Source organism: Panonychus citri, unplaced genomic scaffold (genome assembly GCF_014898815.1).
Source record: "Panonychus citri isolate SS breed McGregor unplaced genomic scaffold, ASM1489881v1 Contig00141, whole genome shotgun sequence".
Lineage (NCBI taxonomy): Eukaryota > Metazoa > Arthropoda > Arachnida > Trombidiformes > Tetranychidae > Panonychus > Panonychus citri.
Window position 1 is genome coordinate 936345 of NW_026515546.1, and position 27998 is coordinate 964342.

General features: G+C 29.8%; 8 protein-coding genes and 1 long non-coding RNA gene across 12 annotated transcripts; 3 read left to right on the plus strand and 6 right to left on the minus strand.

The window, feature by feature from the left end:
- Positions 1–13: 13 nt before the first annotated feature.
- Positions 14–756, minus strand: LOC128395183 (mediator of RNA polymerase II transcription subunit 30-like). Its single transcript, XM_053355588.1, has one exon. It carries the CDS (start codon positions 638–640, stop codon positions 44–46), a length of 597 nt encoding a protein of 198 aa, XP_053211563.1. The 5' UTR covers positions 641–756; the 3' UTR covers positions 14–43.
- A 43-nt stretch (positions 757–799) lies between these two features.
- On the plus strand, positions 800–1940 carry LOC128395181 (39S ribosomal protein L22, mitochondrial-like). The gene is made up of 2 exons (XM_053355586.1): positions 800–1117; positions 1263–1940. The coding sequence occupies exons 1-2, from the start codon at positions 897–899 to the stop codon at positions 1678–1680; spliced, it is 639 nt and encodes a 212-aa protein (XP_053211561.1). The 5' UTR covers positions 800–896; the 3' UTR covers positions 1681–1940.
- A 42-nt stretch (positions 1941–1982) lies between these two features.
- LOC128395174 (endonuclease III-like protein 1) lies at positions 1983–3128 on the minus strand. The gene has a single exon (XM_053355579.1). The coding sequence runs from the start codon at positions 3043–3045 to the stop codon at positions 2245–2247; it is 801 nt and encodes a 266-aa protein (XP_053211554.1). The 5' UTR covers positions 3046–3128; the 3' UTR covers positions 1983–2244.
- Positions 3129–3747: 619 nt separating this feature from the next.
- On the minus strand, positions 3748–5236 carry LOC128395166 (nucleolar complex protein 4 homolog). Its single transcript, XM_053355568.1, has 2 exons — positions 4633–5236; positions 3748–4536 (listed from the first exon to the last, which is right to left on the minus strand). Exons 1-2 carry the CDS (start codon positions 5140–5142, stop codon positions 3799–3801), a joined length of 1248 nt encoding a protein of 415 aa, XP_053211543.1. The 5' UTR covers positions 5143–5236; the 3' UTR covers positions 3748–3798.
- A 62-nt stretch (positions 5237–5298) lies between these two features.
- LOC128395185 (transmembrane protein 107-like) lies at positions 5299–6029 on the minus strand. The gene is made up of 4 exons (XM_053355590.1): positions 5893–6029; positions 5728–5795; positions 5542–5642; positions 5299–5465 (listed from the first exon to the last, which is right to left on the minus strand). Exons 1-4 carry the CDS (start codon positions 5974–5976, stop codon positions 5305–5307), a joined length of 414 nt encoding a protein of 137 aa, XP_053211565.1. The 5' UTR covers positions 5977–6029; the 3' UTR covers positions 5299–5304.
- A 78-nt stretch (positions 6030–6107) lies between these two features.
- LOC128395162 (serine-rich adhesin for platelets-like) lies at positions 6108–9133 on the minus strand. 2 transcript variants are annotated; one of them, XM_053355564.1, is made up of 4 exons: positions 8931–9133; positions 8402–8858; positions 7907–8010; positions 6108–7184 (listed from the first exon to the last, which is right to left on the minus strand). In XM_053355564.1, the coding sequence occupies exons 1-4, from the start codon at positions 8998–9000 to the stop codon at positions 6193–6195; spliced, it is 1623 nt and encodes a 540-aa protein (XP_053211539.1). In that variant the 5' UTR covers positions 9001–9133; the 3' UTR covers positions 6108–6192. The 2 variants fall into 2 exon arrangements, with proteins under 2 accessions (XP_053211539.1, XP_053211538.1); XM_053355563.1 differs by having other exon boundaries at positions 8402–8864; positions 8931–9132.
- A 14043-nt stretch (positions 9134–23176) lies between these two features.
- Positions 23177–27082, plus strand: LOC128395168 (uncharacterized). 3 transcript variants are annotated; one of them, XM_053355573.1, is made up of 2 exons: positions 23177–23374; positions 25491–27082. In XM_053355573.1, the coding sequence occupies exon 2, from the start codon at positions 25562–25564 to the stop codon at positions 26696–26698; it is 1137 nt and encodes a 378-aa protein (XP_053211548.1). In that variant the 5' UTR covers positions 23177–23374; positions 25491–25561; the 3' UTR covers positions 26699–27082. The 3 variants fall into 3 exon arrangements, with proteins under 3 accessions (XP_053211548.1, XP_053211547.1, XP_053211545.1); XM_053355572.1 differs by lacking the exon at positions 23177–23374 and adding an exon at positions 25083–25310; XM_053355570.1 differs by lacking the exon at positions 23177–23374 and adding an exon at positions 25083–25292.
- On the plus strand, positions 23459–24816 carry LOC128395171 (protein C-ets-2-like). Its single transcript, XM_053355576.1, has one exon. The coding sequence runs from the start codon at positions 23655–23657 to the stop codon at positions 24600–24602; it is 948 nt and encodes a 315-aa protein (XP_053211551.1). The 5' UTR covers positions 23459–23654; the 3' UTR covers positions 24603–24816.
- Positions 27083–27397: 315 nt separating the features above from the next.
- Positions 27398–27967, minus strand: LOC128395200 (uncharacterized). Its single transcript, XR_008326533.1, has 2 exons — positions 27828–27967; positions 27398–27744 (listed from the first exon to the last, which is right to left on the minus strand). It is a non-coding gene; the product is annotated as an uncharacterized LOC128395200 (long non-coding RNA).
- Between the last annotated feature and the right edge of the window lie 31 nt (positions 27968–27998).

A 27998-nucleotide genomic window follows, 5' to 3' on the forward strand; every position in this document is an offset into this window, starting at 1 on the left:
ATGAGTCGAAATATTGATAAAAATAAATGAATTTCGAAGTTTATTATCTGGTTGTTTCAGGTTTTTTCATTGCAAGCATCGTGTTTATATCAAATGATAAATTACGAAGTTGATCAATGATCATCTTTAAATGATCGTTTTTTGCTTTAATTGTAATTGCAAGTTGATTCCTTTTATTGATCAAATTTTCGTCTTTAATTTTGTTCTCATGGATCATTCCTCTTCCATTACCAGATTCAGGTCCCTCCTTGTAAGGAATCAAACTGTCAACTGAAATATATTCATAGGGAGATGACAACTCGACCACTTTATCGTAAACCATTTTTAACTTTTTAAACATAAACTCAATCAGCTTCATATGTTCAGCGATTTTTGCTTTCTTTTCCTCCAAAATTTGAGTCTGCAATGGAATACCAGTTGGTGGAACAACTCCTTTTAGAAGACTGAATATCTCTGAAGTTCTTGTAGTAATTTCCTGAACAATATCCTGACCCCATTTACATAAAAGTGTTGAGCTCACAATATCAGGTAAACCCGATTGAACAACTGGTTGTCCCATTTGTTGTGGCATCATTGGTGCTTGTTGATTAGGTGCCATCGGTTGTTGTTGTTGTCGACCAGGATAAGAAGGAGCAGCCATTGTACCAGACTAATTAAACAATCAAAGTTTTAGAATAGAACAGAAAAAAATATTAAGACAAAAATTGAATAATCAAATTACCGGTTCAACCAAAAATTCAATGAAAAAAAGGTAAACAAATGATTCGATGATCGATTTTTTCGATACATCGATTCACAAAACCAAAAAAATTCTGAAAATTTGTTTACATTTGAATTGAAGAATTTGTTTTTCTTTCATTAATTGTTGATTGTTTCTTCCATTTAAATTGATTATCATGACTCTGTTTAAATTTCCTTCGATAGGTAAAAATGTTATCGAGAATCTAATGTCTCGTAATCTTTACACATCAACATCATTGTTCACATATCACAAGAACATGGAAGCAAATAAAGATCCTTTTCCTACACCAAAAAGATGGATGAAGAAAAATGAATTCATGGCATTTCCCATCGAACCAGATCAACCCAAACCACGAGCTGTTTATCATCATGCTAGGTAAGAACAAACTATTGAATAGTATTCGACAGTCATAAATATCGCTCGTTACGAAGCAAAGAAATCAAGGAACAACAACCATGTGTTATATTAATGTTTACCTTTTCTCTTTTCTCTTTTTTTCCATTTTTTTTTGTTCCAATAGAGATAATATCAAGTATTCACCTAAAAAGATGTGGTATATTTGTTCTTTAATTAGAGGATTAACTGTCGATGAAGCTATTAAACAACTTTCTTTTCTACCAAAAAAAGGATCTTTCATTGCTAAAGAAGTTATCGAGGAAGCTCAAACAGCGGCCATGGAAACTGGTTGTTTCGAGTTTAAATCAAACATGTGGATCGGTCAATGTTTTGCCGGTAAAGGTCTTGTTATCAAAGGATTCAGGAAACATGGAAGATTCCGTATGGGGGAAATTCGGTGTTTTCATACTCATCTATTTCTAGCTCTTGTTGAAGGTCCACCACAAGAAAATTTCTATTTCCCTGGTCCTTTGACCAATAGACAGCGTTTGGATGCTTATGTAGATTGGCTCAGGCAGAGGAGAATACATTGTTCAAATTAATCACTTAAGTTATCCTTTGGTCAACGATGTTTTCAGTTGACATTTCATTAGACAAACTGAATTGGAGAAAAAAAGATCAATTAAAACGGCGAAAGCAAGACGAGCAATTAAAAGGAACATGAGAAAGTAAAGTTGAAGGAAAGGAAAACACCGATGGTTCTTGAGTTAATCACAATTCGAAATGACAACGAATATTTCAAGTTGTTCCTGTTTTTCATATCTAATTTTTAACTATTATATTATTAATACTTTTGTCTCTACATTTGTGAGTCAGTTTTTGATTGATTAAGTCAAAATGTAAATAATAGATTGAATCATTTAATTAGAAATTAGATTTACATTGAACAAGAATTCAATGAATTACTTGGTTATTCTGTTAAACAGGAACATCAATAGTATTTGAAATAAAAAATGAATGAACAATCAAATAATCAAGATTCGAGAATCAATTAATGAGAAATGTATGAATGAATAAAAGAAAACAAAAAATTCAATGAAAAGACAATTAAAAACGTTGATTAAAATGAGAAGGAACCAGAAACCGTTTTGCTCGTGAATCGGTGGTCACTTTTTTGGACTTGATTTTTTGGGACTTTTTCGGACTTTGTGAGTAAAAGCACCAGGACAGATCTTATTGTTGAGACATTCGTCACACTTTGGTTTATATGGATTACAAATGGTCTGACCAAAACCAACCAGATTAAGATTAAGCTCTTCCCAGAGTTCAATGGGTAACCAAGATTCCAACTCTTTTCGAGTGTCTTCTGATTCCTTTGTTGGTTTACGAACCCAATTAAATAGATTAGCCAATCGATGGACATGAGTATCAACCCCAATTCCAACGGTAATATCCCAAGCAGCCTGTAAACACAGGTAACCCATTTTCGGTCCCACACCAGGTAATTCACAGAGCTCTTCAATTGTCTTTGGTATATCACCGTTGAACTTTTCCACCAACATGAGAGCACTTTTTTTCAAATTTTTCGCTTTCGTTTTGTAAAAGTTAACTGGTTTTATCTGCTCGGCGAGTTTATTTTCTGGAATGTCCAAAACGTATTGAAGATTGAGACCATTTTCCTTCATTCTTTTCATAACCGAAATGTTAAGAGTATCACGGGTACGACTGGAGATCATTAAACTAAATAGAATTAGAAATCTTTCATCTGGACCATCAAGTCGATCATCAATATTTCCTTCCATTGTATCAACAGGCGCCTTCACCCAAGTTCTCATTATTTTTATATTATCATAAATTTCGTGGAAATTTTCAGGGAACCATTTCTTTGGCTCTTCGATTTTTATATCATCAGGATTGTCGGTGATTCGTATCTTTTTACGCACTGGACGTTTACTGGCTGTCGACATTGTTGCAAATAAAATCGAACGTAATTTAAACAGGATGAGAGAGAAAACTGCAACACGAATTTAAATTTTAAATCTTTTTTTTTGTTTTCAACGAAAAAACAACAACATGCTGATATTAAGCGCGAAATTTGAAGAAGATTTTCGAAAGTTAAATTTCGCGCTTGTAAAATTGTTTTTCTTTTTCAATTTTTTGATTTTGTTGACATTTTTGTTTTCCTTTCAGTTCTGTGAACATTTAAATTGTAATCACTGTTAATTATTCGCTTTTGTTTGTAATTATTTTCCATTTCAATCTTTGTAAACATGTTGGAAATTACTGTTAATGATCGACTTGGTAAAAAGGTTAGAATCAAGTGTAATTCTGATGATACAATTGGTGATTTAAAGAAATTAATTGCTGCTCAAACTGGAACTCGAGCTGATAAAATTGTCCTCAAAAAATGGTACACAATTTATAAGGATCATATTACTTTAGGTGATTATGAGATTCAGGATGGAATGAATTTGGAATTGTATTACCAATGAAAATACTTCGACAAACATTCAGTCGTCAACAAAGAAATCACATTAATTCAATGGAAGGTGATTTTTTTTTATTCTTTCTTTTGTTTACAATAAACAAATTGATCTGAAAATTGGTAAACAAAAATCTCTACCAAAGAGTATCCGTGATCGACAATTTTACAAGTGAATAAAAGATGATTTAAAGAGAAAAAAGAAATCAATTTATTGTCAATCTAAATAATTGTTGTTTTAAACTTGGACAAATTTTCTCAACGATTCCCTCAATTCTTGATTAATGTGCATGTCATAGTCGGTTTTATCCAGAGCCTTAAAGGATTGAGCCTGTAATTCAGTGAACGTGGTTTCAAGTAATTCAGATAAATCAGTTTCCTTCGAGGGTAATGGCTGTTTAATAAAGTGAACCCCTGAGGCAATCTTGGTATTCCAATGATATTGTAATGTTGACAATTCCCAAAGTGAGCTTTCCATTGCATTTGAATTAACAGGATCATCTTGACTAATATCATATGGATCAGAATCAATTCCAGTTGAATATTTGTTCATCATAACAATTAAACTTGGATGCCTTACGAGAGCATTTTTAATTACTGGTAAAATGATGGTAATAGCGTCAATGGGAGCAATTAATGTTAATCGAGCCAATTTTTTAACGAAAGCAGCAACCAAATAACCTGGTATATGAGTTGATGTAAGGAAAATGTCGGTCCAATAAAAGAATCGAGCTCGATACTTAACATGTAACATATCGGCTGTTATAAGGCTGTAGAATTTTTTATAAAAATTTGGATATTCTAAATTACATTTACTAATCAAAATGTATAAAGATGACAAGGCAAGAACACTCGCCGATCCACCGATATTGAATGAAGAAATGAGAAAATCAGATAGACTCAATGGATTCCTGAAATGGGGGATAACCTTGGTGTCGAGCATCTTCAGGACACTACGATAAATAGGTAATGATAACTGGAAACAAAATAGTAAAAGAGAAAAAGAAATTAGTAAATTGTAACCAAAAAGTGAAGTTGGAGAGTTTTGTTCAACATTAGATGAGAAATTTACCTTGAATGTTAAGAAATTAAACCAAACAGAAGCAAATAGATCAGCTTGATTTTCGTAACAAAGATTCTTCGGTGTAAACAGGGGACCAGAATCATCTGATTTCTTGAATAAAACATCAACTCCAGTTGAACAATTAGATGAACCAGTTGATTTCCATTTTCTTTTACCACCAACTCGTTTACTATCTTTAGCCTCAAGTTTGATTAACGAGATTAAATCAAATGCTACAGTGATGAAATCTTCACCAACATTAACACCTACTTTTGATTTCGTTGCTTTAAACAGATTTAGTAGCGATTTAAGAACCAAATATTTAACATCAGGATAGATTAAAAAATTATCTAATATCTCAATTAACTCTTTACTCTTTTCACAAGGTCCATTGGTCAACACATGGTTACAAACATTTCTCACCAAATTGGAAGCACTTTCAGCGTTTGATGGTTCGGTGGGTGGAATAAGATCACAATTGATTGTAGATATTGATTGAATGAAAGAACTTTGATCCATTTAGATTGATTAGTTTAATTTGTAAAAGAAAAATTAAATGAATACACAGAGAGAGAGAGAAACAATTGAACATAAACAATTTGGTTTTCCAAAAGCATGACTATCGATAATCGATGAATCGAAAAAGAGAAACAATCGATTGTCGAAATTTTTTTTTCTCAACTAAATTACTTTGTAAATTGTTACTCTAATTACTATGATTATCTCACTTAAAGCAGGTAAAAATGTTGTCAATCCAAGAATCCACCAAGAAAGATCACAATCCCAAACGTTCATCATGTAATAAAATAAGATAAATGCTCCTGATCCATGAGCTGTTAAAGCTACAATTAGATTGGAAATTAATTGTTGTTATTAAATTAGCAAGAGAATAATAATTTGGCATCAAAATATACTCACAGAATAGACATTGCATTGGACAGAACATTGATATTCCAATCATAAAGTTAATTGTCTCAATTAGAGTAAGAAAAATGGATAAAGACAATGCGATTATAAATCTATGATATTTAAGTGAGAGAAAAACAAATTATAATTGATTAATAGATTGAGATGAGAATAACAATTTAAATTAATCAACTCAACTCAAAATCCTTTTCATGGTAAGAAGCTATTGAATTATCCCACCGAAGACAATTTCTAATTGAACCATCCTGATAATCAGCAGTGATTAAGAGATCGAGAAATTGATAAATAACAATAATGATTAACCACTAATTGTAGGAATATTAAAATAATTATGTTACTTACATGATCCCAAAGATGATCAATTAATAGTATTAAATGTCCGATTAGGGATAAAAAACGAAGTGAAATTAAATCAAGAATCTTCATGATAGAATTTGATTATAATTCTATTTGTTTAAAATTAATAGAATTCGCAATTGTTTTCATTGGTTACGTTTCTATGGAAACGATAATAGTTTTCATTTCGATTCTAAATGTGAATAAGTCAAAAGTTTCAATGGAAATTTAAATTTTTCTTTTAATTTTTATAACAATTTTATTCTTAAATTCAATGGGTTCAATTGATATTATGAAATTACGAACTCAACCTCGATTATAATGTCGTCGATCTTGTCTTATCCTTCGAGAATTGTTCATGACAATGTCCATTTGTTTCGATCGCCATTGGTAAAGCTTATTGGACATGGTTATCGAAACATTGAATAGATTTTCAATCTGAACATGATGTCGATGTAGTTGAAAGTAGAAATGTTTAATTTTAACATGAGATGACCTCAAGTCTCCAATGGTTGATGACCAATCGTGATTCTTATATAATGTAACTCGTTTTTCGTTAAGAAATGGGTCAGTGTAAATACTATTAAGTACATTGCCCACCGAGGGAATTGAACAGTTACACTTGAAATTTTGTTCATCTTCGATTTTCCTTTCTAATCGATTGATCTCTTTCAGAGGTAGAACCGAATCATCAGTCCAATCATCGATTTCCTCATCTTGAGTTTCCAATATTTTCGATAATCCCATAATCCAACATCTTATAGTCTTAATTACCTTTTGGTTACTTTGTCCAAACATTGATTCCATTTTAACTAAATCAGCGATTTCATCGATAAAATAATCAGTTCTATCAATTGTATCACATTGGTCGAAATCATCATCATCATCATTATCATCTTCTTGCTTGTGTCCATCGTCCTCATGATGGTCAACATTTTTCTCCTCTTTTTCTTCAGCATTTGCAGTCCTTTCATTTTGATTCTTATCCGATTTCCAAATGATCTTGTATCCGGTCACCTTACTGAACTTTGACCAATGTTTTTCCGACTCGGCAGTTCGAGGTTCATCAACAATGATCTCCAATTTCTCACCTTCGACTGGAGCTTCAGTAACTGTTTTCGTTTCCATCAATTTAGTAACTTCATCGATTGTCGAAACACTGGTGACCAGTGCGACCTTTTCATCATTTTCTGGTAACAAATCTATCGGTGGTTTATAATTATTGTCGACCTCTAGTTCTTCCGGTGTCGAAATAGATCTGACCTTTGATGATGATGATTTACGATCTATTCTGGTTACTGTTGAGAGAAAAATGAATTTACTTTATTGATTTAATGATGGAAATTGAGAAATCACCATGGAGAAAACAAAAGTTAATGGGTTACACAGTTAAGAGAGTTAATTGTTGCTCGAGAAAAAAGAAACATGAAAATGATTTAAAAATGTGATCAACACCAATTAACAATTAAGGTAAATGGCTTTTCTTTATTAGCTTTCATCGTAATAGTAATAATAATAATCAGTTAGAAAAACAATTAACAGCAACAACATTAAATCAACGAGCTTTGTATTGATTGAAAGAGAATTAAAAAAAAAAGTATTCAAGAGATCAGACAACAATTAAATTAATATTCTGAGATGATTTAATTGTCTATTGATCTGATTCAAAAAGTGCTTCCAATCCGTCAAGTTTAGCCAATAATTCAAAATCTGTATAAATGATTAGAGATAAATTATCAACACGATTATAGATTAAATTAAAATAGATTAACAATTAACAAGCTCAGGCTGAGACAGGACAATTTAGCTAAACAAGATAGAGAAACTAACATCTTAATCTAATTAATCTAATCTCAAACAATCAAAAACTGTACCCAAACTTTTTTTTCTGGTGATTTCTTGATAATCATAATTACAAATTGTGTTACAACCACAACAATTAACTTAATCAGCCTGGCTCTTGGCATTGGAAATCTATGTTAGTCCTTATAATCAAAGAGAGATGATTTAATTTACTCACAATTAGAGAATTCATCATTAGACGAGATTCCGCCGGAGGCATCAAGATTATTCGTTGTATCGTTTGTACCCTCAAGATCAAACATCGAATCGAGTGATGAAAACCTGAAAAAAGAATAAGAAAAAAGTTCATTAGTAACCGAATAATCCAATAGATGGAGAAAAAGAGACCAACGAATTCAAATGTATAGAAATTTAAATTGATAATAATTCAATTGATTCCTTAATGTATTCATACTTGATTGTTATTAAATTTCGAAACTTTTTACTTGCGAAGATTTTGTTTCTTGATTGAACTCATTTATATTATTCTGTTTCATTGGAATGAAAATTTTGTTGTTTTTCATTTCTACCGAACTTCATTATAACTTTTACTTTTTCCCATGAACATTAATATTCAATTCTAATCGAAGTTTCTTATTTCTTTCTTATATAAAAATCGATAAAAATGATCATTAGAACTTTTCGAAAAATCGAGACAATAATTGAAACTCACATTGCCATTGTATCGTTATTATTGACGAACGTCATGTCAACGATTGGATTAGTATCATTCATGGAAATGACCATTGGCTTGTCCACTGAAGTTTCATTTGCAGAGCTCAAAGGTTTAGGTGTTGAGGTTGAAGAAGAGGTTGAACTTGAAACGGTTGTGGTTGATGAAGACGAGGATGAAGATGGTGTTGTTGTTGATGTTGATGGTGATGGTGATAAGGATGTCGATGTTGATGTTGATGGCTTAGCTGATTCGTCAACAACACTTGGTTTAATCTTATCCTCTTCCTTTTCCGGTTTTTCTTTGTCCAATTTAACCTCAACTGGAACCTTATCTTTATCAGTGGCACTTTCGGTTTTATTAACATCGCCTTCGGGCTTTACGCTGGTGAAATTTTTGTCATCGGCGATACTTGAAAAGACGTTAATTGTTTCATCAATTGAACCACTTGCAGGAGCTGAAGCTTTAAACAATTAACAATCAAATTTAACTAATAACATAATCATCAACTTAATTTGGGTTTACTTACCTTCTCGGATTATTGATCCGCTTGTTAAATCACAAGATAAGATTAGAGAAATTACAATTATATGTAACATGTTTAATTAATTTAATTACAATCAGAGAGAGAGAGGGAGAGAAAAGAAAGAATAAGAAAATTAGTTAATTATAATGTTAATACTCGTTGATTTCTCTCAGGTAACAATCAGTCATCAAATAGAGAGATTTAATTTAATTGTTAGGTTTAAATACTGTTGGCAACCGAAGTGATTTAGCTAATTTAATGACAACAATTAAATGAAAAATCATTATAATCGTAACTATTAACTTAATCATCGTTAAATTATAAACAATTTCCTAGTTTTTTGTTTTCCTTTCAATTTGTTTCATTATATTTATGTCTAAAAAAGGGCTTAATTGTTAACAATTAAGAAAGAAAAATAAAATTGATAACCTTTTCCCTGTACAATATTGATTTTAATCAACGGAAATATTAATAGTTATCAATTTAATCATCAAGTTGGAAGTTTCCAACAACAAGAATAAGTTACAATCTAATTGGATAATCACAATTAAATTTTTAAATGGAAAAAGATTAACTCATTTCAATCAATATGTTTATATAAAATTTAATTAATTTAAAGTAAAAATCAATCATGATTAAGCCTCTTTCTTATATAAAACATTGATCTAAACTTAAGTATCCAAACAATCAAGATAAGTGACAATTGATTGTTGACAATTAACTTTGACGTCAATTCAGTAACATTGATTATTTTTGAAACATTTTTCTCTCAACTTAATCCTAAGAATTGAATAATTTTAATTATAAATGAAAAGCTAAAAGTTGAAAGGTAAGAAAAAAAAATATTATCATTATTAAAGATGAGAACTTAACAGAATCAATTAACTAATCAAACATTAACCAGAATTAGTTCATCTAATAAGAAGTAATCAAAATGATGATGTTAACCATGAAAAAGTATCCTGGTTACTAGAACTTAATTTCGAGGAGAGAAAACCAATTCAGTGGAAATAATTCTGAGGAAGAAGAAAAAAACTCGGAATCGAAAAGGTCTCTTGTGGGAGGAAGATGGAGGAAGGTGGAGACTTGGGGATGAGGATGGAGAGAGAGAGACAGAGAGAGAGAAAAAAAAGTTCTTTTTCACCGAAAAAGAATAGAAAAAAATTGTGTAGGTTGATCAATTGATTCTCTATGAGTTTTACCTGTGAAAATGATGATTAATATTAACCAATGATGATAATGATGGAAATTGTCAGAATCTAATTTATCACCAAATAGATAATCATCACTTTCATGGTCAACGTCATGTTTATTGTGATTAATTTATCTTCTTATCTAGTCAACATATCACATTTGAAATTCAAAATCAATGTGAACAATTAGATTTGTCTCATTGGTTTAATCACATTTTTGTCACACACAATCAAACTGATTATCATAATACACTTACACTTAGTGATATTTTCAAGGGCAATTTCAAAAGTAAACCCATTATGATGATAATCTTAATGATAACCAGAATACATGCTTTTCCAATTGTATGAAATATTAAAACTGCATAAACATGATAATGAACCCACGCTATCGCCATGAAATATTAATTCATTTCTCCTTCATTCCTTGTCACTGAATTTCTATCGTATTCTTACCTCCCAGTCTCTTTACTCGGTTTGAAATTTTGATAATCTCTCTTTCTCTCTTTTGTCTAATTCTATCATATCTATGAAATGAAAGTGAAAAAAGAGAAACATCAACAAAACGATGATGATGATGATGATGATGAGAAGGATGATAAACATGATGTGAAGTAATGAAATTGGTTGAACCTTGAATTTTTCTGGAAACTCAGAATACAGATAGATTGGATTTTCAATTCAGTGCGTAGGTGTTTCTACCTCTGTCTATTTCTCTTTCTAAAATTCTAGGTCAGGTCAAGGGTAAGGTTCTGATTGTGTAGGTGGAATGATGATTATCATGAGGAGGAATTGATAAAGGTGATTTTGCTTGTTTTCTCTCTCTCTCTCTCTCTCTCTCTCTCTTTCTTTCTCTCTCTCTCTCTCTCTCTCTCTCTCTCTCTCTCTCTCTCTCTCTCTCTGCGATTTTAGAAAGAGAAACTTTTTTGTTTTTTCGACAAGAACTTTTTTACTTCTTCATCGATCTGATTTTCGTGATGGAAATTAAATGAATGGAAATGTTTCCAAGAATTGATGATAAAATCCAAATATAATCAACAGGTTATCATTAGGGTTTGTTCATTTATTTTAATTTGAAAACTATTAATTTAAATCCAACAGTAATTAAAATTTGATGATGAAAAAAAAATCCATTAATAAGTTAATCAAATATTTTGAAATCGATGCAACTTTCATTAAAGGATAAATAAATTCCAATCAACGATTTGAATTGATAACATTTCCTTCTAGAATAATCATCATGTAACTTTATGAACAGAATTTAATAATTAATAATACTAACCTTGTTTACGAATCTATTATTTCTTTGATCATTTAATTATTCACAATTTCCACGATAATTCATCTTAATCATATCCAAAATCTTGCATTCAGACAATTAATTATTAAAATATTTCCTTCTCGCATCAACTGATTATCTTTAATATTCTGTTGATGAGAACAATTCAAAAGAACTATCTAATACAAGTTAATTAATTAGATGATTTCAATTTCTATTTTCATGGATTAACATTAAATCTCAATATGCTGAGAAATGAAACTCACCGGAAGAATATTTTTCTCATAGTTATCATGTAAGAAGAATTGAATTGAACGATTCGTTGAGTGATTATATGATTATCCTTTTTATATTATCCACCCTCTTGGTATCATGATGATTATTACATTCTGAGAGTCTCCATCATGGAGAATGAACTTTTGTATTCCCATGAGTCTCATTCGCTAGAAACAAACCTTCATTAACTTTATTTCCATCAGAAAGATACAAAAGATTCAAAACCTTTTCGTCTTACCTTTAACCTCTGGAAATGATCATGAACAACATCATGATCATCAGAATTACAAACATATTCACCCACTCATTTTAATTACCATGAAGAGGGAGACAAAAAAAAGTGATATTCTTACATTTGAAATATTGTGATTGTTAATTGTACACTTTCAATTAGCTCACTGGTTTGAAAGGTTAAACTAATTGGCTTGACTGTCGGTTAATTGTTGTTGATTCTGTGCAAATCATCAAGGTTAATGTTGATTGATAACATGAACCGTTATTATCTCCAGAGGATCCAACATGTTTCTCAATTTACATTTTATCTTTAATCATTAACAATCTAAATCATAATCAAGTAACATGATAATCATGATTAAGGATAAAATTAACCTTTTACAATTTGTATCATGAAACATGTTAATTGCTTCCAGACTGAATTATCATTAATTATCTTTATCCAGATGAAAAGAAACCTTATCTGTGTTTATTTCTGTTGATTGTTATACAATTAATTTCACTCTGATTATCATATCTAATTTTAAATACTGATTATTATGATTACTATTATTATTGGACGACCAATTTAATGATTTAGTTGTAAATTGTAATTAATTGTTGCCAAACTACATGACTTCAAATGTTAGTAATATACAAGGAATGAATAATTTTAGACATTTTATTCAATTAATATTAATAGATGATTATGTCAATCAAAGTTAATTAACTTTGTAGAAATGGTTTAATTAGATTTGGAAAGTATTAGATTAAACTGTGGAAGTAAAATTCTTGATGATCAGTGAACTTTAATTGTGAAAAATAATCGAATAACTTTGATTAGAACTCGAAAGAAAAGTTCATTTGATGTAATAATATTTCACTTGTTTTTTTTTCCTCTTTTTTTCGTTCTCTTATATTATTATTATTATTTAATTTCTATTTTTATCATTATCATCATCATCATGATAAACATCATGTTCGTAATATCATCTTGAGTTTTTATCCTCATCATTTGACAAGAAATTATGAAGAAGAAAAAAAAATACATTTACTCTTGGTTACATTTCCAATCCAATTTGATTGACATTTTCATTACAAATCCATTGATTGTTGAGGTATTTCCCTTTTTTTTGTTTCTCTTACACTCTCGTGATTATCGTTGATTCAGTTTCCCATATATACTATCATGATGATCATTTCACCAGATATTAAATAATAATCACTCACTGATAACATAATTTTAAAGTTTCCGTTTTTTTCATGATCCATATCCTCATGAAACTGATGAATATAATGTTATTATTGTAAACTCTGTAGACTCTATATGATATATATTTTCATGATTCCTATTGAGTATGTCTATTGATAACTGACCTAACCTCTTTTCGTTCATGTCTTGAAAAGTTCACGAAAGGTCAGGTCAAATTAATGATTCTTTCATCATCAAATTTTCTTGCTCTCTCTCTCTCTCTTCCTTGTTCCCAGATTTCTAGTCATCATCTTCCTCTGTGTATTTATGAGTATCTTTTAAATTCAGAGTAATCAGTAAATTGTTCCAAGTCAATCAGAATCCAACTTTTGATTACTATTATTATCGAGGTGAAATTCTAGTTTTAATAATAATGCTAAAGAAAATGAAGAAGAAGAAGAAAAAAAACTCACATCAAATCTCATTGGAAAACATTAATCTCAGTAATTTTGTTCCTTCTGATGATTGAAATTTTCAGTAACTATTCAATTCTAATATTTAGCTTCTAACACCAAGGCTCCTGATTCATGGGAATAAAAATTGGAATGCTCCAGTTTCCAGAATAATAAATCGATACCCATTATAATGGGTTCACCTTGTTTACATGATGATGATGATTAGTAACTCAACTTTTCGTCTTCACTCAAACCCAACAGGTTAAAACCAGGAAAAGAAACAAAGTGAACCAGAATTTTCATCGAATTGAGATTTTCATCTATTTATTTAGTTATTTTCTTTTTCATGGTGAGAATTAGGAGAAGACGATGATGAGAATATAAAGAGTCTATTGGTTTTAAGTTACTAAGCAACTAGAAGATGATTTCGACCTGTTCTGATGTTGATGTTATCATGATGATCATCATGATATTAGCTGAAAATAACATGAAATTTTTATTCATCCAGAAAGTAAAACCAAATTCACCTTCACCATGGTACCTTATCTTCATACTCGATGCTTCCATGAACTCATGTTGGCTTACTAATAAACACTATGGTGAATAAATTCATGATAAAAGTAACTCAAGTAACCTCTGAACATTAAATTTCCGAGTTACCATGGAAATGAGATTTATTCATGTTGTATACGAAAGGCAATTTCATTGGACGAAATCTCGATCTTGAGACTTATGTACATGAATCCATAGAGAAAAAAAATAAGTGAACATACTGATAATCTAAAGTAGAGAGAGAGAGAGAGAATTACAATATCAAACTAAAATTCGAGAAAGAGAAACGAAAATAAAATCCATTTCCAATAATATCAATAAATTGAGTAACATTGTAACCGAATGAACTTTTCACCATGAAAATCACTTGAGCCTATTAAGGTGAACATGTAACCCCATTTAGCATTTATTCAATAGTCAGAATCTGATGAATTTCAATTACCATTTACCTTGATTATCATGAAACGATTACAATAATAATTATGTCAAATTCAGTGCAGAGTTCAGGTAAACTTAATACAAGAGCTTTCCTATTACCATACCAAAATTTTTCTCTCTTTCTCTCTTCTCATAGCAAATGAACAGAATTGATTTCATGATGATATTTTTCTTCACCATGATAAGCTCATTATTATCATGATTATTATTTTGATCTCTTTATTGTAATAATTATCTCCAGAGTTTCAATTATCTTTTTATTCACCATGAAACAGGAAAGATAGAAAATGAATTTTAAAAATCCCTTCCAGTTTTTCACCTCATCACCATGTTACTATTACTCTCCCCATGAAATCTGAATTTTAAAGTTATTCTTTTATCAACTGAATAACAATCACATTGAAAGTATTATAATCGACTTTTGCTCAACGAAACGAAAAACTCGATAAAATTTCAAACTCTAAACTTTTTACTTCCAAAATCAAAGTCTCAGCCAAATCGCTCCAAGGAACTAAACTTACAGTTCCCAAATTATTAATATCCAGTTGATCGTTACGTTCTTTAGATAACTTTTATTAATAACAAATGAAACGATGCTGATAATCGGATTGTTGAACACAGCAAAGGTAATGGTGATCGTAATCATATCGATAATAATATCAACTTATTGATGATTATTTTTTTTTCTGCGTATCAATATAACCTTACTGGTAATTTTAGCTTCCATTCAATAGATATGAATAGTTACTCATGAAGAGAAACTCAAAGTAAATTAGTAAATGTCTATTTAAAATGTAATTAACTCATCATCACACTATTATTATTCACTGTTGATCATTTCGTCATTAATATAAATAATAATTAAAATAGAGTAAAAATTTTCATCTTCCTAATTTCCCATATGAATTTTATAGTAATAATAGTTGATAACATGATGTATTAATTTTATAATTACATGTACATAGATTTCTGGCTCTTGATTATCAATGATAATTAGATACTAGGTTAATATGATAAATTGAATTGGATTTAGAAAATGAGATGATAAATGATTGTAAGTGAACGATTAATTGATTGTATCTATTAAAGAGGAAAAGATTTCGATTGATTTATCAATTTTTTCTCTTCATCTTCTCGAGAATTCTAATATTAACACTTTTGGGAATAAGTGGAAAGAAAAACGCGACTTGAATGGTGGAAGAGACAAACGATCAAACGATGTCGAGTTAGAACTTGTTCTAACCTTGAAAATCGAAAAACGAATACGAGGAGAAAATTCTAAAAATAATTCTAACCTTCAAATCACATTTACTGTTTATCCTCTTTCTATTTCTCTTTCCACCCACACACTATTTTCTCTCCCTGAGTTCCCATCCCTTATCTTCTGGTTATTATATCGATATACTGAAAGTAACCTTTGACTTTTATCTCACTGAATTGAGCATGGAAACTTGAAACATTTGAATGAACAAGTCTGAGAATTGTCAGATTATCATCTTCATCTTTTTTCATGATCAAATCAATGAAATGAACACCCACACAAATTCATGATAAACTTGAAGATTTATAAACATGTTATCATTGCATAAATTGAATAGAAACAATAATCATCAACATTATCGATAATAGAATATTTTTTCTTTCTGCTTATCGAATCTGTTGATAAAGAATTTCTCTCTCTCTATCTTTGTAGATACATGAAATTGCTCAGCTTTCATCAGATTATCTTATCAGATTAATATCTTTATTATTATTTCCATTATTTCCATTATCAATCATTCAATTCCATCTAATATATTTTTATCTTTCAAATAGATTCTTAAGTTTGACTCTCTCTCTCTCTACTTTCAGGGATTTTTCATGCTGATCGTCATTGTTTATCCAAGTCAATATAAACAATATTGTTCATAAACAATAATGTGATTCATATGGAGAATATGAATCAATGTAACTGAAAAATTCCATCTTCTCAATTGAATTATCATGAGTATCAATTGACTTTCCAAGTTCGTCGACTCTGAAAATCTTATCGATTTGATAAAACTACACAGACAAAGGTAGCAAGAGCTTCCAGTCTAATCAAAAAAAGGACATTTTCTTCATGATGATGAATATTATGATGATCATCGTCATTCCCGTTTACATGAATGTCTTTAAAACTCATCATAATCTAAGATAGAACAAGAAAATTTTCCATTTTATTCGTTTTTCTATTAATATTATGTTCTTTTCTTATCAAATTAGATTCTTTATTTTGTCTCGCTCAATCCAATCATGTTATTGTACTCAATGAATCTCTTCATGGGATCTTTATCATGAAAGAAGAGATAAAAATTCTTGATGACGTTTTTCCATCCTTCTTTCATCATCATTACTCCAGGTTAAAAATAGAATTCGATCATTTTATCGAACATAACTTTCCTCTTCTATCTTACACAGTTTGATAAATGGCTCGAACTTCCTGCAAACCTCGTCCTTTCTCTCCCTCTCTCTCTCTCTCTCTCTCTCTCCTTCTCTCTCTCTTTTTCTCTCTCGATTTATAGTAGAATGTGTTAGAATTTCGACTCAGAATCGATGAATCTACTGAGAATAAAACAGAAAATAAAATCGTTCTAAAATACCGGAAGTTCGAGGTTGAACTAATAACATAAAGCTTGATGAACTCTAATCACTCTAAACATTATTTAGCTATTTAAAATTATTGATTAGCTAAGATAAAAAGTTGATTATCATTTACATTTATTGATATGAATTGATTAATAAGTATCAGACAATTCTTATTCTCTTGATATAATCGATGATTTTTAAATATTTTTCATTATATCAAATGGATAATATAAACTATTAATAGATTGATATTCAATTAGTCTAAGCAAACTTACAATTATCTGTTTGGTCAAATTGTAAATTCATTTAGCTTGTGACAATTAATGGTGAAAATGGTAATGAAGTTTTTGAATTATTCATGATTATGAAAGTGAATAATCATTAAAAAGAGCCAATTAAACGATTGTTAACAATCAGTATATTTAATAGAGTTAATCAATTACAATCTCACCGTGTTGGATAAATTAGATTGAGAAAGATAAATTAATCACAAACTAAATTAATTTAAATGATTGATTTATAAATACATTGAAGTTCTGGTCAATTAAATAATATTATTAAATAATTACTGTCACAATAATGGTAGAGTGTGTCCACACATTATATGGAAGGTTTCGGTTGCTAATAATTTTCTTAATAATTATTGAAATATGATGATGTTGATTATTAATCATCAGATTGCATAATGCAATTAAGATTTGATTATCACTTTCGATACCCAAACGATCCTCTCAAACTCATTCCGTTCAACTGTATTAATGGTACGTCATCAATATGAACATCTACGAAAATTGTAGATTTTAGTCGAGGAGTTGATGAAATACGATTTTCTTGTAAATTCAATTGTTACATCTTCGAATTTATGATAATATTGTTCTCCTTTTCTATGCAAACTTATCGTTCAACTGAATGCATATTACCTGTGATTATTGAGGTCACAGGGAAAAGCTTCATGTCAAAAAAGCTCAAAATGTTACGTTGATAACCAAATAGTCTATCAAGTACAAACAATTGTTCTAGTTCAGCATGAGCTTTATGAAACCTCTCACAGGAGATTTAGATTGGAAACACTGAATTCTGTCTATTAACTGATGTGTATGTAATAAAATAATTCTCAGTTTATATATTTTTCCATACTCAACTTTATCTATTTCCTATTGTATTTTATTCTATTCTGTTTTTCGTCTTTTCTAGGTCAAGGGTAAAATGATGATGATGATATCAACAGAATTGAGAGTACAGAAGATATTAACTGTTCTCTCATTACCCACCCACACAGTTTCAAGGTAATCGTCATACACTGAAAGGTAAAAAGCAACAACAACAATTGAGTAAAAATCACCATCGAGTCTGTAACCTAGATCATCATGTTTTCAGGGTCAAAATTTTTTTATCAACATGATGAATAACAAAAAACATACTCAATATAATTGCATTCAATTGAATTTTATTTGTTTACCTAATGAATTTATTCAAATGTTCATGTCATTCTGTTATCAATTTTACCTATTGAAGCTTATTGAGAATTATATTTCTTCTGAATATCATGTTGGAATCAACTTGTTGAAGATTCCATTGAATTATTATCCTTGGAATGATAACTTCCCTTTTCTCTCTCTCTTTTTTTCTCTGTGCCTTTTTGAACACTAATTGAGAAGAAAAGACGATGAGAGAAATTGCTCTGAATTCTGATGGAAATTTACTCGGAATTTTCCTTATAACATGTAACTCAATTTTTGCAGGAGAAAAGAAAATATCAGGGAAGAGAAGAAAAAATTGAATTACAGGTAAATGTTATTCTTGGTGAATTTCATCATGAAATATATAAAATTCAGACAAAAGAATGAGAATAAATTCTGAGACCTTAGAAATGAATAGTATTTATATAGTGAGATAAAGTAAGGAAAATGGAAAAACAAAAAGTTTTAATAGAAAATGATGAGAATTTTAAATTCCAAATTGGTAAGAACTGTATAAAAAGAGAGAGAGAGAGATTTTTACTTTCAAAATACTGACCATTTACTGACCAACATCCCAGTCGATTATCATTCCTTGTGAAAACATTCCCATCAATGAAATTGAATTAATATTATACTTAACTGAACTTTAGATATTGTGATGTGATTATGAATAAGAAATGAATAGTTGAGTAATAATAATCGTTTCCGAAAAAGTTAATTGTTGAGTAGAAAAAGATTTTTATTTCAATTTTGGTTACAATTAGTGGGTTTCTTTTCCTTTTATAATTAATTGTTGACAACAATTTAGAGGTAAATGGAATGAGGTGTGTTCATGTGTGCGAATCTCCAATGGTTTCATAATGTGCATGAAAATTTGATGAAAAAAAATTGAAAAATTCTGAGAAGGGAAATTCAGATTCTTTCAGGTAAATACAATTCTTTCCTTTGTTTATTCCAATATTTTCCCATTTTCACAAAATAATTAATTGTGATTGAACAATTTACAAGTTTTCTTTATCCACCAATCATAATTATCTCACTTAATTGTTTCAATTTAATTTCGCATCACATTTTGTTATGTCAATAACATTAGTAAATAGGATTGGGATTTTTTATCAATTTTTTCATTGAATTATTAGTAAAACAATTAACACAGATTCATGATGATAAATTAACAATTTAATTTGATTTTATATTTAAAGGGAGACAATTAACTGATTTTTTTGGTTCATTTGATTGACAAATTATATAAGCTCAGACAATTTAAATTAAACTGTGAATGATTAACTTGGTGTTAACAATCAAAGGGATAACAATTGATATAAATTATTTTTCATAAATTTTGAACAATTTAAAATTAACAACAATAACATCAGGTAAAAGGTAAATCAATTTGGTATCAATGATAAGAGTTAATTGTTAATCATTAAGGTTGATTAATTTAATAGAAAAAAAAACAAGAAAAGTTTCTCATTTATTGGCAAATAATTAAGTTAATCATCACAATTAATAAATCTTTGTAAATTTTGTATTTCTCAATACCAATTAATCATAACTGTTCATCTCATTTTCAAAATGATTAACAATTAATTTTCCTCCATTAATATGATTGTTTTTTTGGGGGTTAATTTCAGTTTTCCTGGTTAATTGTGATTTAATGAATTAATTGTATTTTCATGATGATTCTTGATAATGATTAGTGATTGAATATGATTTCTCTGTGAGTTCAAATATAATTATGATTCCTGAATAAAGGTTCCAGTTTGATTATCATTGAATTGGTGATTGATGATTTTGATTGGGATTTGATTATTAGTTGATTATTAATTCAGTTTTTGTTTCTTTTCCTGTATCAATAATAATAATAATCTTAATGAGTTGATCTCATTTGTTATGAACTAGAATTTCAAAATCAGAACTTTTCTTTCCGCTCAGTTTCAAGTTCATTTAATTACTTTGCTTTAGCCTTTTATTGTTTTCTTGTTTATTTTTTTTTTCTCATAACAATTAAGGTGATTGTATTTGAATTAGACTGATTGGAGAAGTGACTTTAATTGATTTACCTCATCATCAGTTTTCTCTGTTTGTTGATTGTTCGAAGATGATAATGATTTTAATTGGGATGTTAATGATGTTTGATTATCGAAATCATCTTTACCGTTATTCTCAGTTGCTGGTCTTAACATTGGAAACTCTTTCTGTCCTTTTTGTTCAATTCTTTTTATCGAATCAGTTTCTTTCTTTTTATTATTTTTATCACCTGAAGATGATGATGAACCTTTATCTCGATTGAATGATGATGAGGATGGAGATGATGATTTCTTTTCCATGTAACCTTCATATGCTTTCAATTCATCGATCGGTTGTTGTTGTGGATGATGTTGTTTCTGTTGTAATCTGATTAAATGTTGAACTGGTTCTGATGATTGTGATAATGATTGTTGCTGAGCATTTCTTTCCAATTCTTTGACAAAGTAATCAACCATTAAATTTGTCAACAATTCCTCTGAACTTGAACCAGAATTACCTGAGGATGACGATGATGGTGACAAAGGTAATGAATAAGGTGAATAGGAAGAGTAAGGTGATTGTTGTGATATGAATGATATTGAAGGAAGAGCATGTTGTTGTTGGGGTTGGGGTTGTTGTTGATGATAAGATGATAATGTTGGCTCATTTAGCCAATTTGAATCAGCGATTGGATCATATTTGGAATCATAGATTGGATCAGAATAATCATCTTCATATAAATCACTTGATCGCTCTGATCCATATGATGATAATGATGGTGAGGGCTGATTAAAATCACTTTGGATATAAGGAACATAATCAAAATCAATTGGTGAGGCTGATTGTTGGGAGAAAATGTATTTAGGTGATTTTAATTGTTTACCATTTGATAATCTATTTGATATTAAATCGATATTATTGTTATCTGTTGTTGGAATCAAAGGTAAACGAAAGGTATCGAAATAATCTTGATAAGTTGTAGGTCGATGATTAATAATAGCACCATCATCATCGGAAATTGGACCTCGAATGAAAGCGATTCCGGGTATTGATGATGAAGATAAATGATGATAAGATGAGGCGGAATGTGATGGTAGTTGTTGTGAAGGTTGAGAGGCTACTGGTGATGGTGATGAGGAAGAGGATGGAGAAGATGATGAAATAATTGATTTTGTTGGTGATGAGGAGGAAGATGATGATGATGATGATTGTAAAGACGGAGATGATAATGGTGGTGATGATACAGATGATGAAACTGATGAATGGGAATTGAAGTTTGGTCGGTAAACTACTTGACCTAAGTTCATATTTTCCGATGGTAAAGGTAATGATTGTGAAGACGAAGATGATAACAATGGATAACAATCAATCAAACCCGTTAGGTAGGTCACTAAAAGCCCGACGATAATTGGAGTTGGTTGATTACCACAACAATGAAAAGCCGCCATGATGAATATAAAATTAATAATCAACAATAAACTGAACAAAAGTTAATTGGAGCGAATCTTTTTTTTCTGTTATAAACAACAACAAACAATTAACAATGATAACAATTGATTTTGTTTACAAGTTGAGAAAACGTATTATTATTATGATGAGATCACTTGTTAAACTTTTGTATTCGTATTCAGAATTGTCAATGAAAATGTTTCATGAATTCTGAGAGATTGGGAGTTGACTGGGAGGTAAAAGTTGTGAGTGGGTGGAGGGAGATTGTGGATGATAAAGATGAAGATGGAAATGTTGTTATTTCGTTAAGCTAATGTTATCATCATCGTTATTATCGTCATCATCTTTTATCAACATTCTGAGTCGATTCAAGGTTCTAATCTCGAACTTGCGTAAAAAAGTTTTATTGATCAGTAAATTGTAACAAACTGATGACGATAGTGATGATGATGATGAAGAAGATGAAGAAGATGATAAGAATCATCTCTTCTTTAGTTCATCGTCACGTTGACATTTTTATTTTCCTTTTATTTCATCATCACCATGAACATAATCAATCAACATGAAGCCAATGCTCTATTAAGAGTAATATAAATCTGAAACAATCGGATACGGAAAAAAGTTTATTCATTAAAAGAAACTAAACTTTATGAGTTAATTTCATTAATAAAATCAGAAGAAACAAAAAGTCAAACAGTTAAATTAACAACTAAATAAAACCAAACAACAATTTCAAGCCAAATGATCAATACATTTAGCGCAATTGAATTATAAATCTTTTCATTCAATATTTTCCCAAATTTAATCTAATCAAATTTTCATATTTGTAAACAATTTGATTTCGTTTTTTATTTTCCTTACTAATCCAAGCATATTTTAGATTATTGAATGAGCCTAAATTTATTCTTACTCAATTCTCACAATACAATCACCAATCATCCATGATCATAATAATCTTAATTGTCACAATCAATTGATCATTGGGTAACATCGGTTAGCGCTTAACATGTGATCCCTCTAAAGAAGTTCCATCTATCGGTAATATTCAAAGTTACCACAGATGTTAGCCGAAAAACTGATTAAGATTCGATATTATCAGCTGCCAATATCGATTCCATAGTTGTACGAGTAGGCTCAACCGTAATAAAGCTTAATTGTTTCGTTTAATTTTCTCACAACAATTAATATTTATCACTATTTGTATTGTTTAATTGTCATTTTCTTTACAAAATTAGTTAATCATCCTCTTCCCAATTAACAATTTACATATTCTTTTGTGTTTTTTCATCATTTTTCGCTCATTTTGGTCCTTTAAACCTACACGTGAGTTTCCCCTTTCTGGTGATTTTTTTATTCTTTTTCAGAAAAAGAGAAAAAGTTTTTCTCTTTCTAATTCTCTGTCTTTATCCTCATGTTGTTTCTTTTTAAAGAATTTCTTTTTCTTCTTTGCTCATCCTTATTTCTAATTAGTTATCTTTTGTTTTCTTTAATTGATTGATTTGTTTTTTCCCTTCTTCTTTTATTTCTTCTTTTTACAGTTGATCGTTGGCTAATTTGCTTTTGAATTTTGTTTTGAGTTTATTGAATTTCTAGCTGATGGAATATGGAAGCTTTAGTTCCTAAGAATAATGAGATGCAAGATATTTTCAACACAATTGGAGGTGATACTTTACCGTTACCACAAATTAATCTTTCCAATGATCAGCTAAATTCGGTTGTAAATGATTTTGATCTATTTGACTCTGCTGATTACGATGACGATCTATTGACAACAATTAAAATGGTTGAAATAGATGCTACATTAGATAAAATTTGTAATGTTCTTAGAAACGATTTTCCTGATCTGTTTACTTATGCATTCTTCCTTCAAGATAGACAATTATGTTTTGGAGAGCCAATAATTGATGGTTTCCAAAGTCAAACCAGTTTAATTAATTTGAAACTAAAAATTGAACCTGAAACAAAAACGGTCACCATAGTTGATATATTATATGTATTAAAACCAGATCGCTATGACGATTATTATGATGATATTATTTATACACTAAATACATCAGATAAGATTGAACCATTCTCACCTGGTAATCATTCGGGTAACAATGGAGAGATAAAATTATGGAGATTTCTTCTAGAACTGTTAACTGATGCCGATTATCGTGAATATATCCGCTGGGAAGGTACCGAAGGTGAATTTAAATTCATCCAACCCGAAATGGTTGCTCAATTGTGGGGACAACGGAAAAACAAGCCCACAATGAATTATACTAAACTGTCACGAGCCTTAGATTATTATTATGATGCGAATATGTTTGCCCGAGTTAATGGTAAACGTTATGTTTACAAATATATTTGCGATCTCAAAAAATTAACTGGTTATGATGCTCGAGAACTAAGTGCCATGGTTAATGATACACCAAGTTCATCATCTTGTATTAACATTCAGAGTCGATTCAAGGTTCTAATCTCGAACTTGCGTAAAAAAGTTTCATTGGTCAGTAGAAATTGTAGCAAACTGATGAAGAGAGTGATGATGAGGATGAAGATGATATGAATCATCTTTCCTTTGGTTCATCGTCACATTGACATTTTTATTTTCATTTCATTTCATCATCACCGTGAACATAATCAATCAACATAAAGCCAATGCTCTGTTAAGAGTAATATAAATCTGAAACAATCGGATACGGAAAAAAGTTTATTCATTAAAAGAAACTAAACTTTATGAGTTAATTTCATTAATAAAATTCGAAGAAACAAAAAATCAATCCAGTTATCACCAAATTTAATCTAATCAAATTTTCTCATTTGTAAACAATTTGATTTCGCTTTTTATTTTCCTTGCCGCTACTAATCAAAACACAATTTAGATTATTGGATGAGCTTAAGTTTAATTTTACCAAATTCTCACAATACAATCACCAATCATCCTTGATCACAAGAATCTTAATTGTCACAATCAATTGATCCTTGGGTAAAATCGGTTAGCACTTAACATGTGATCCCTAGAAAAGCAGCTCCATCTATCGGTAATATTCAAAGTCTCCACAGCTGTAAATCTGTAAACAAGTTTAATTGATTTGTTTAATTTTCTCACAACAATTAATATTAATCATTATTTGTATTGATTAATTGTCATTTACTTTACAAAATTAGTTAATTATCTTCTTCCCAATTAACAGTTTGAATGTTCTTTTGTGTGTTTCCATCGTTTTTCGCTCATTTTGGTCCTTTAAACCGACACGTGGGTTTCCCTTTTCTGGTGCTTTTTTTTTCTCTTTTTCTCTTTCTAATTCTCTGTCTTTATCCTCATGCTTTTTTTTTCTAAAGAATTTCTTTTATTTTCTTTGCTCATCCTTATTACTAATTAGTTATCTTTTTTGTTTTTCTTTAATTGATTGATTTGTTTTTTCCCTTCTTCTTTTATTTCTTCTGTTTACAGTTGATCGTTGGCTAATTTGCTTTTGGTTTTGAATTTTGTTTTGAGTTAATTCAATTTCTAGCTGATGGAATATGGAAGCTTTAATTCCTGTAATCAATGAGATGCAAGATATTTTCAACACAATTGGAGGTGATACTTTACCGTTACCACAAATTAATCTTTCCAATGATCAGCTAAATTCGGTTGTAAATGATTTTGATCTAATTTACACTGACGGTGATGAAGGAGAAGAAGATGAGGATGAAAAATTAACCTCAATCGAAGGAGTTGAAATAGATGTTACATTAGATAAAATTTGTAATGTTCTTAGAAACGATTTTCCTGATCTATGTACTTACGCATTCTTCCTTCAAGATAGACAATTATGTTTTGGAGAACCAATAATTGATCAAGGTAATCTAATTGATGGTGCCCGAAGTCAAACCAGTTTAATTAATTTGAAACTAAAAATTGAACCTGAAACCAAGACGGTCACCATAGTTGATATATTAAAACCAGTTGATGATGACGATGATTATGATGAGGATCGTTTAATATCAGCTAATAATGAAAATATTTTAAACAACTCTATTAATGTTAATAATAACAATGGCAATCACACCAATTCAAATAGTAATCAATCAAGCATTGGTGGACAAGATGGTGGACATAATGGTGATGATGATTATTATGATGATATTATTTACAATACACCAAATACAACACCAATACGTACACCAAATATGAAAACGTGTCTTTCATTAAAGGAGAAAAAGTTAATTGGTGGTGTTAAACGTAGCTCATCTAAATCAACAACAACAGCAATTAAAACAATAGAATTGGACAAGATTGAACCATTCTCACCGGGTAACCGTTCGGGTAACAATGGACAAATTCAATTATGGAGATTTCTTCTAGAACTTTTAACTGATGCCGATTATCGTGAATATATCCGCTGGGAAGGTATCGAAGGTGAATTTAAATTTATCAAACCCGAAATGGTTGCTCAATTGTGGGGACAACGGAAAAACAAGCCCACAATGAATTATGATAAACTGTCACGAGCTTTACGTTATTATTATGATGGTGATATGATTGCCCGAGTTAATGGTAAACGTTATGTTTACAAATTTGTCTGCGATCTCAAAAGTTTAATTGGTTATGATGCTCAAGAATTGGATGCCATGGTTATTGATACACAAATACGTCGAAATAATCGACTTTGTTGACAATCAATTAAAATTTACCATCAATGGTTAATCATTAATTTCACTATCATCATTCATCTTAAAAAGAAAACAAACATATTCTTTAATTGTTTAAACAATCATCTTTTCTACGCCTGGAACAATTATTAATTTAAATATTTCTAACAAAATTATGAAGTCAACTTGATACACACTTATAACTAATTGATCATCAATCAATCAATCAACAATTTGGAAAGAAATGATACCTTTGAGACCTTTAATTTTCTCTCTCATTCTCTGTCGACTACTATTTGTGATGAAAATTATGCTATTTATCAACAATCAACTTTCTAATTGCGAAAAATAAAGGGTCAAAATACATGGTGTTAATTACAATTAAACGAAAGCAAAAACAAAAGCAAATTCAACTGATTGATCAATTTAGGTTAATCTATTCATGTGATTGGTACTTGGAAATTTCTGATGTCTCCACAACAATTAACACGAATACAATTTTACTTCTGGTTTTAAGTGTTTTCTGTAAATTAGATGACGTAATCTTTAATTATCTTTGATCAGAGCAATCCAATGATGATGATTGTTTGATGACGATTGAGAAAAAAAAAGTTAATTTCAGTTCGGTTTATAATAATTGAAACTAATATTACAATCGATTTCTACTATTTACTACTAAATCAACACATTGATAGTACTTTAATCATCTAGTGCGTGTGAGTGTAAAATTAAAAGCTGATATTTAATCAAATTTTCATTTCATTAATCAACAACAAGTGACAATGTTTTTTTTTTCATTTCCTAGAAACAAAATCATTTGATTGTTGTCATAATCATGTTGATACACCTTTGGATCATGAATCAAATTAAATGATGACAGGGAGCAATCAAAGACCCACCGTAGTGATTAACTACCTAATGAGAAAAAGTAATACCAATGGACAGTTGACCCTTAAGATTTTAAATGTCCAACGAATGTCCAAAATTAATGTTGATTGTACTCAGTTGGAAATAGATTGTTGTAAAAGCAAAACTATTAACAGTTATTGCTCATGGACACTTCCGGTGACCTGTGGTGAATCAAGCCAAAAGTAAACAGAGATAAATCTGATTAGTGATTAATAATAATAATAAAGGGAAATGATAAAATTACAATGAGAAAAGTAAACAATCAATATAATTTGATTAGTGTTGATTTGAGATAACAAACAAAATATAAGATGATCAGATTAGGCTTTTTGGTAAATCAAGTTGAAGGTAAATTAAAACCAGGAACAGATTGTTAATCATTTTTTGGGTCCTCAATCAATTACCATCCTAGTTA

Excerpts from the sequence above, each read along its gene's own strand:
- LOC128395183 (XM_053355588.1), bottom strand. The coding sequence starts at position 640 with ATGGCTGCTCCTTCTTATCCTGGTCGACAACAACAACAACCGATGGCA.
- LOC128395181 (XM_053355586.1), top strand. The coding sequence starts at position 897 with ATGACTCTGTTTAAATTTCCTTCGATAGGTAAAAATGTTATCGAGAAT. Across the intron at positions 1,118-1,262 it reads GCTGTTTATCATCATGCTAG|AGATAATATCAAGTATTCAC; the intron begins GTAAGAACAAAC and ends TTGTTCCAATAG.
- LOC128395174 (XM_053355579.1), bottom strand. The coding sequence starts at position 3,045 with ATGTCGACAGCCAGTAAACGTCCAGTGCGTAAAAAGATACGAATCACC.
- LOC128395166 (XM_053355568.1), bottom strand. The coding sequence starts at position 5,142 with ATGGATCAAAGTTCTTTCATTCAATCAATATCTACAATCAATTGTGAT. Across the intron at positions 4,537-4,632 it reads TTAATTTCTTAACATTCAAG|TTATCATTACCTATTTATCG; the intron begins GTAAATTTCTCA and ends TTTTGTTTCCAG.
- LOC128395185 (XM_053355590.1), bottom strand. The coding sequence starts at position 5,976 with ATGAAGATTCTTGATTTAATTTCACTTCGTTTTTTATCCCTAATCGGA. Across the intron at positions 5,796-5,892 it reads TTGATCATCTTTGGGATCAT|GATGGTTCAATTAGAAATTG; the intron begins GTAAGTAACATA and ends GCTGATTATCAG. Across the intron at positions 5,466-5,541 it reads TCCAATGCAATGTCTATTCT|CTTTAACAGCTCATGGATCA; the intron begins GTGAGTATATTT and ends ATCTAATTGTAG.
- LOC128395162 (XM_053355563.1), bottom strand. The coding sequence starts at position 9,000 with ATGTTACATATAATTGTAATTTCTCTAATCTTATCTTGTGATTTAACA. Across the intron at positions 8,865-8,930 it reads CGGATCAATAATCCGAGAAG|CTTCAGCTCCTGCAAGTGGT; the intron begins GTAAGTAAACCC and ends AATTGTTTAAAG. Across the intron at positions 8,011-8,401 it reads AATAACGATACAATGGCAAT|GTTTTCATCACTCGATTCGA; the intron begins GTGAGTTTCAAT and ends TTCTTTTTTCAG.
- LOC128395171 (XM_053355576.1), top strand. The coding sequence starts at position 23,655 with ATGGAAGCTTTAGTTCCTAAGAATAATGAGATGCAAGATATTTTCAAC.
- LOC128395168 (XM_053355573.1), top strand. The coding sequence starts at position 25,562 with ATGGAAGCTTTAATTCCTGTAATCAATGAGATGCAAGATATTTTCAAC.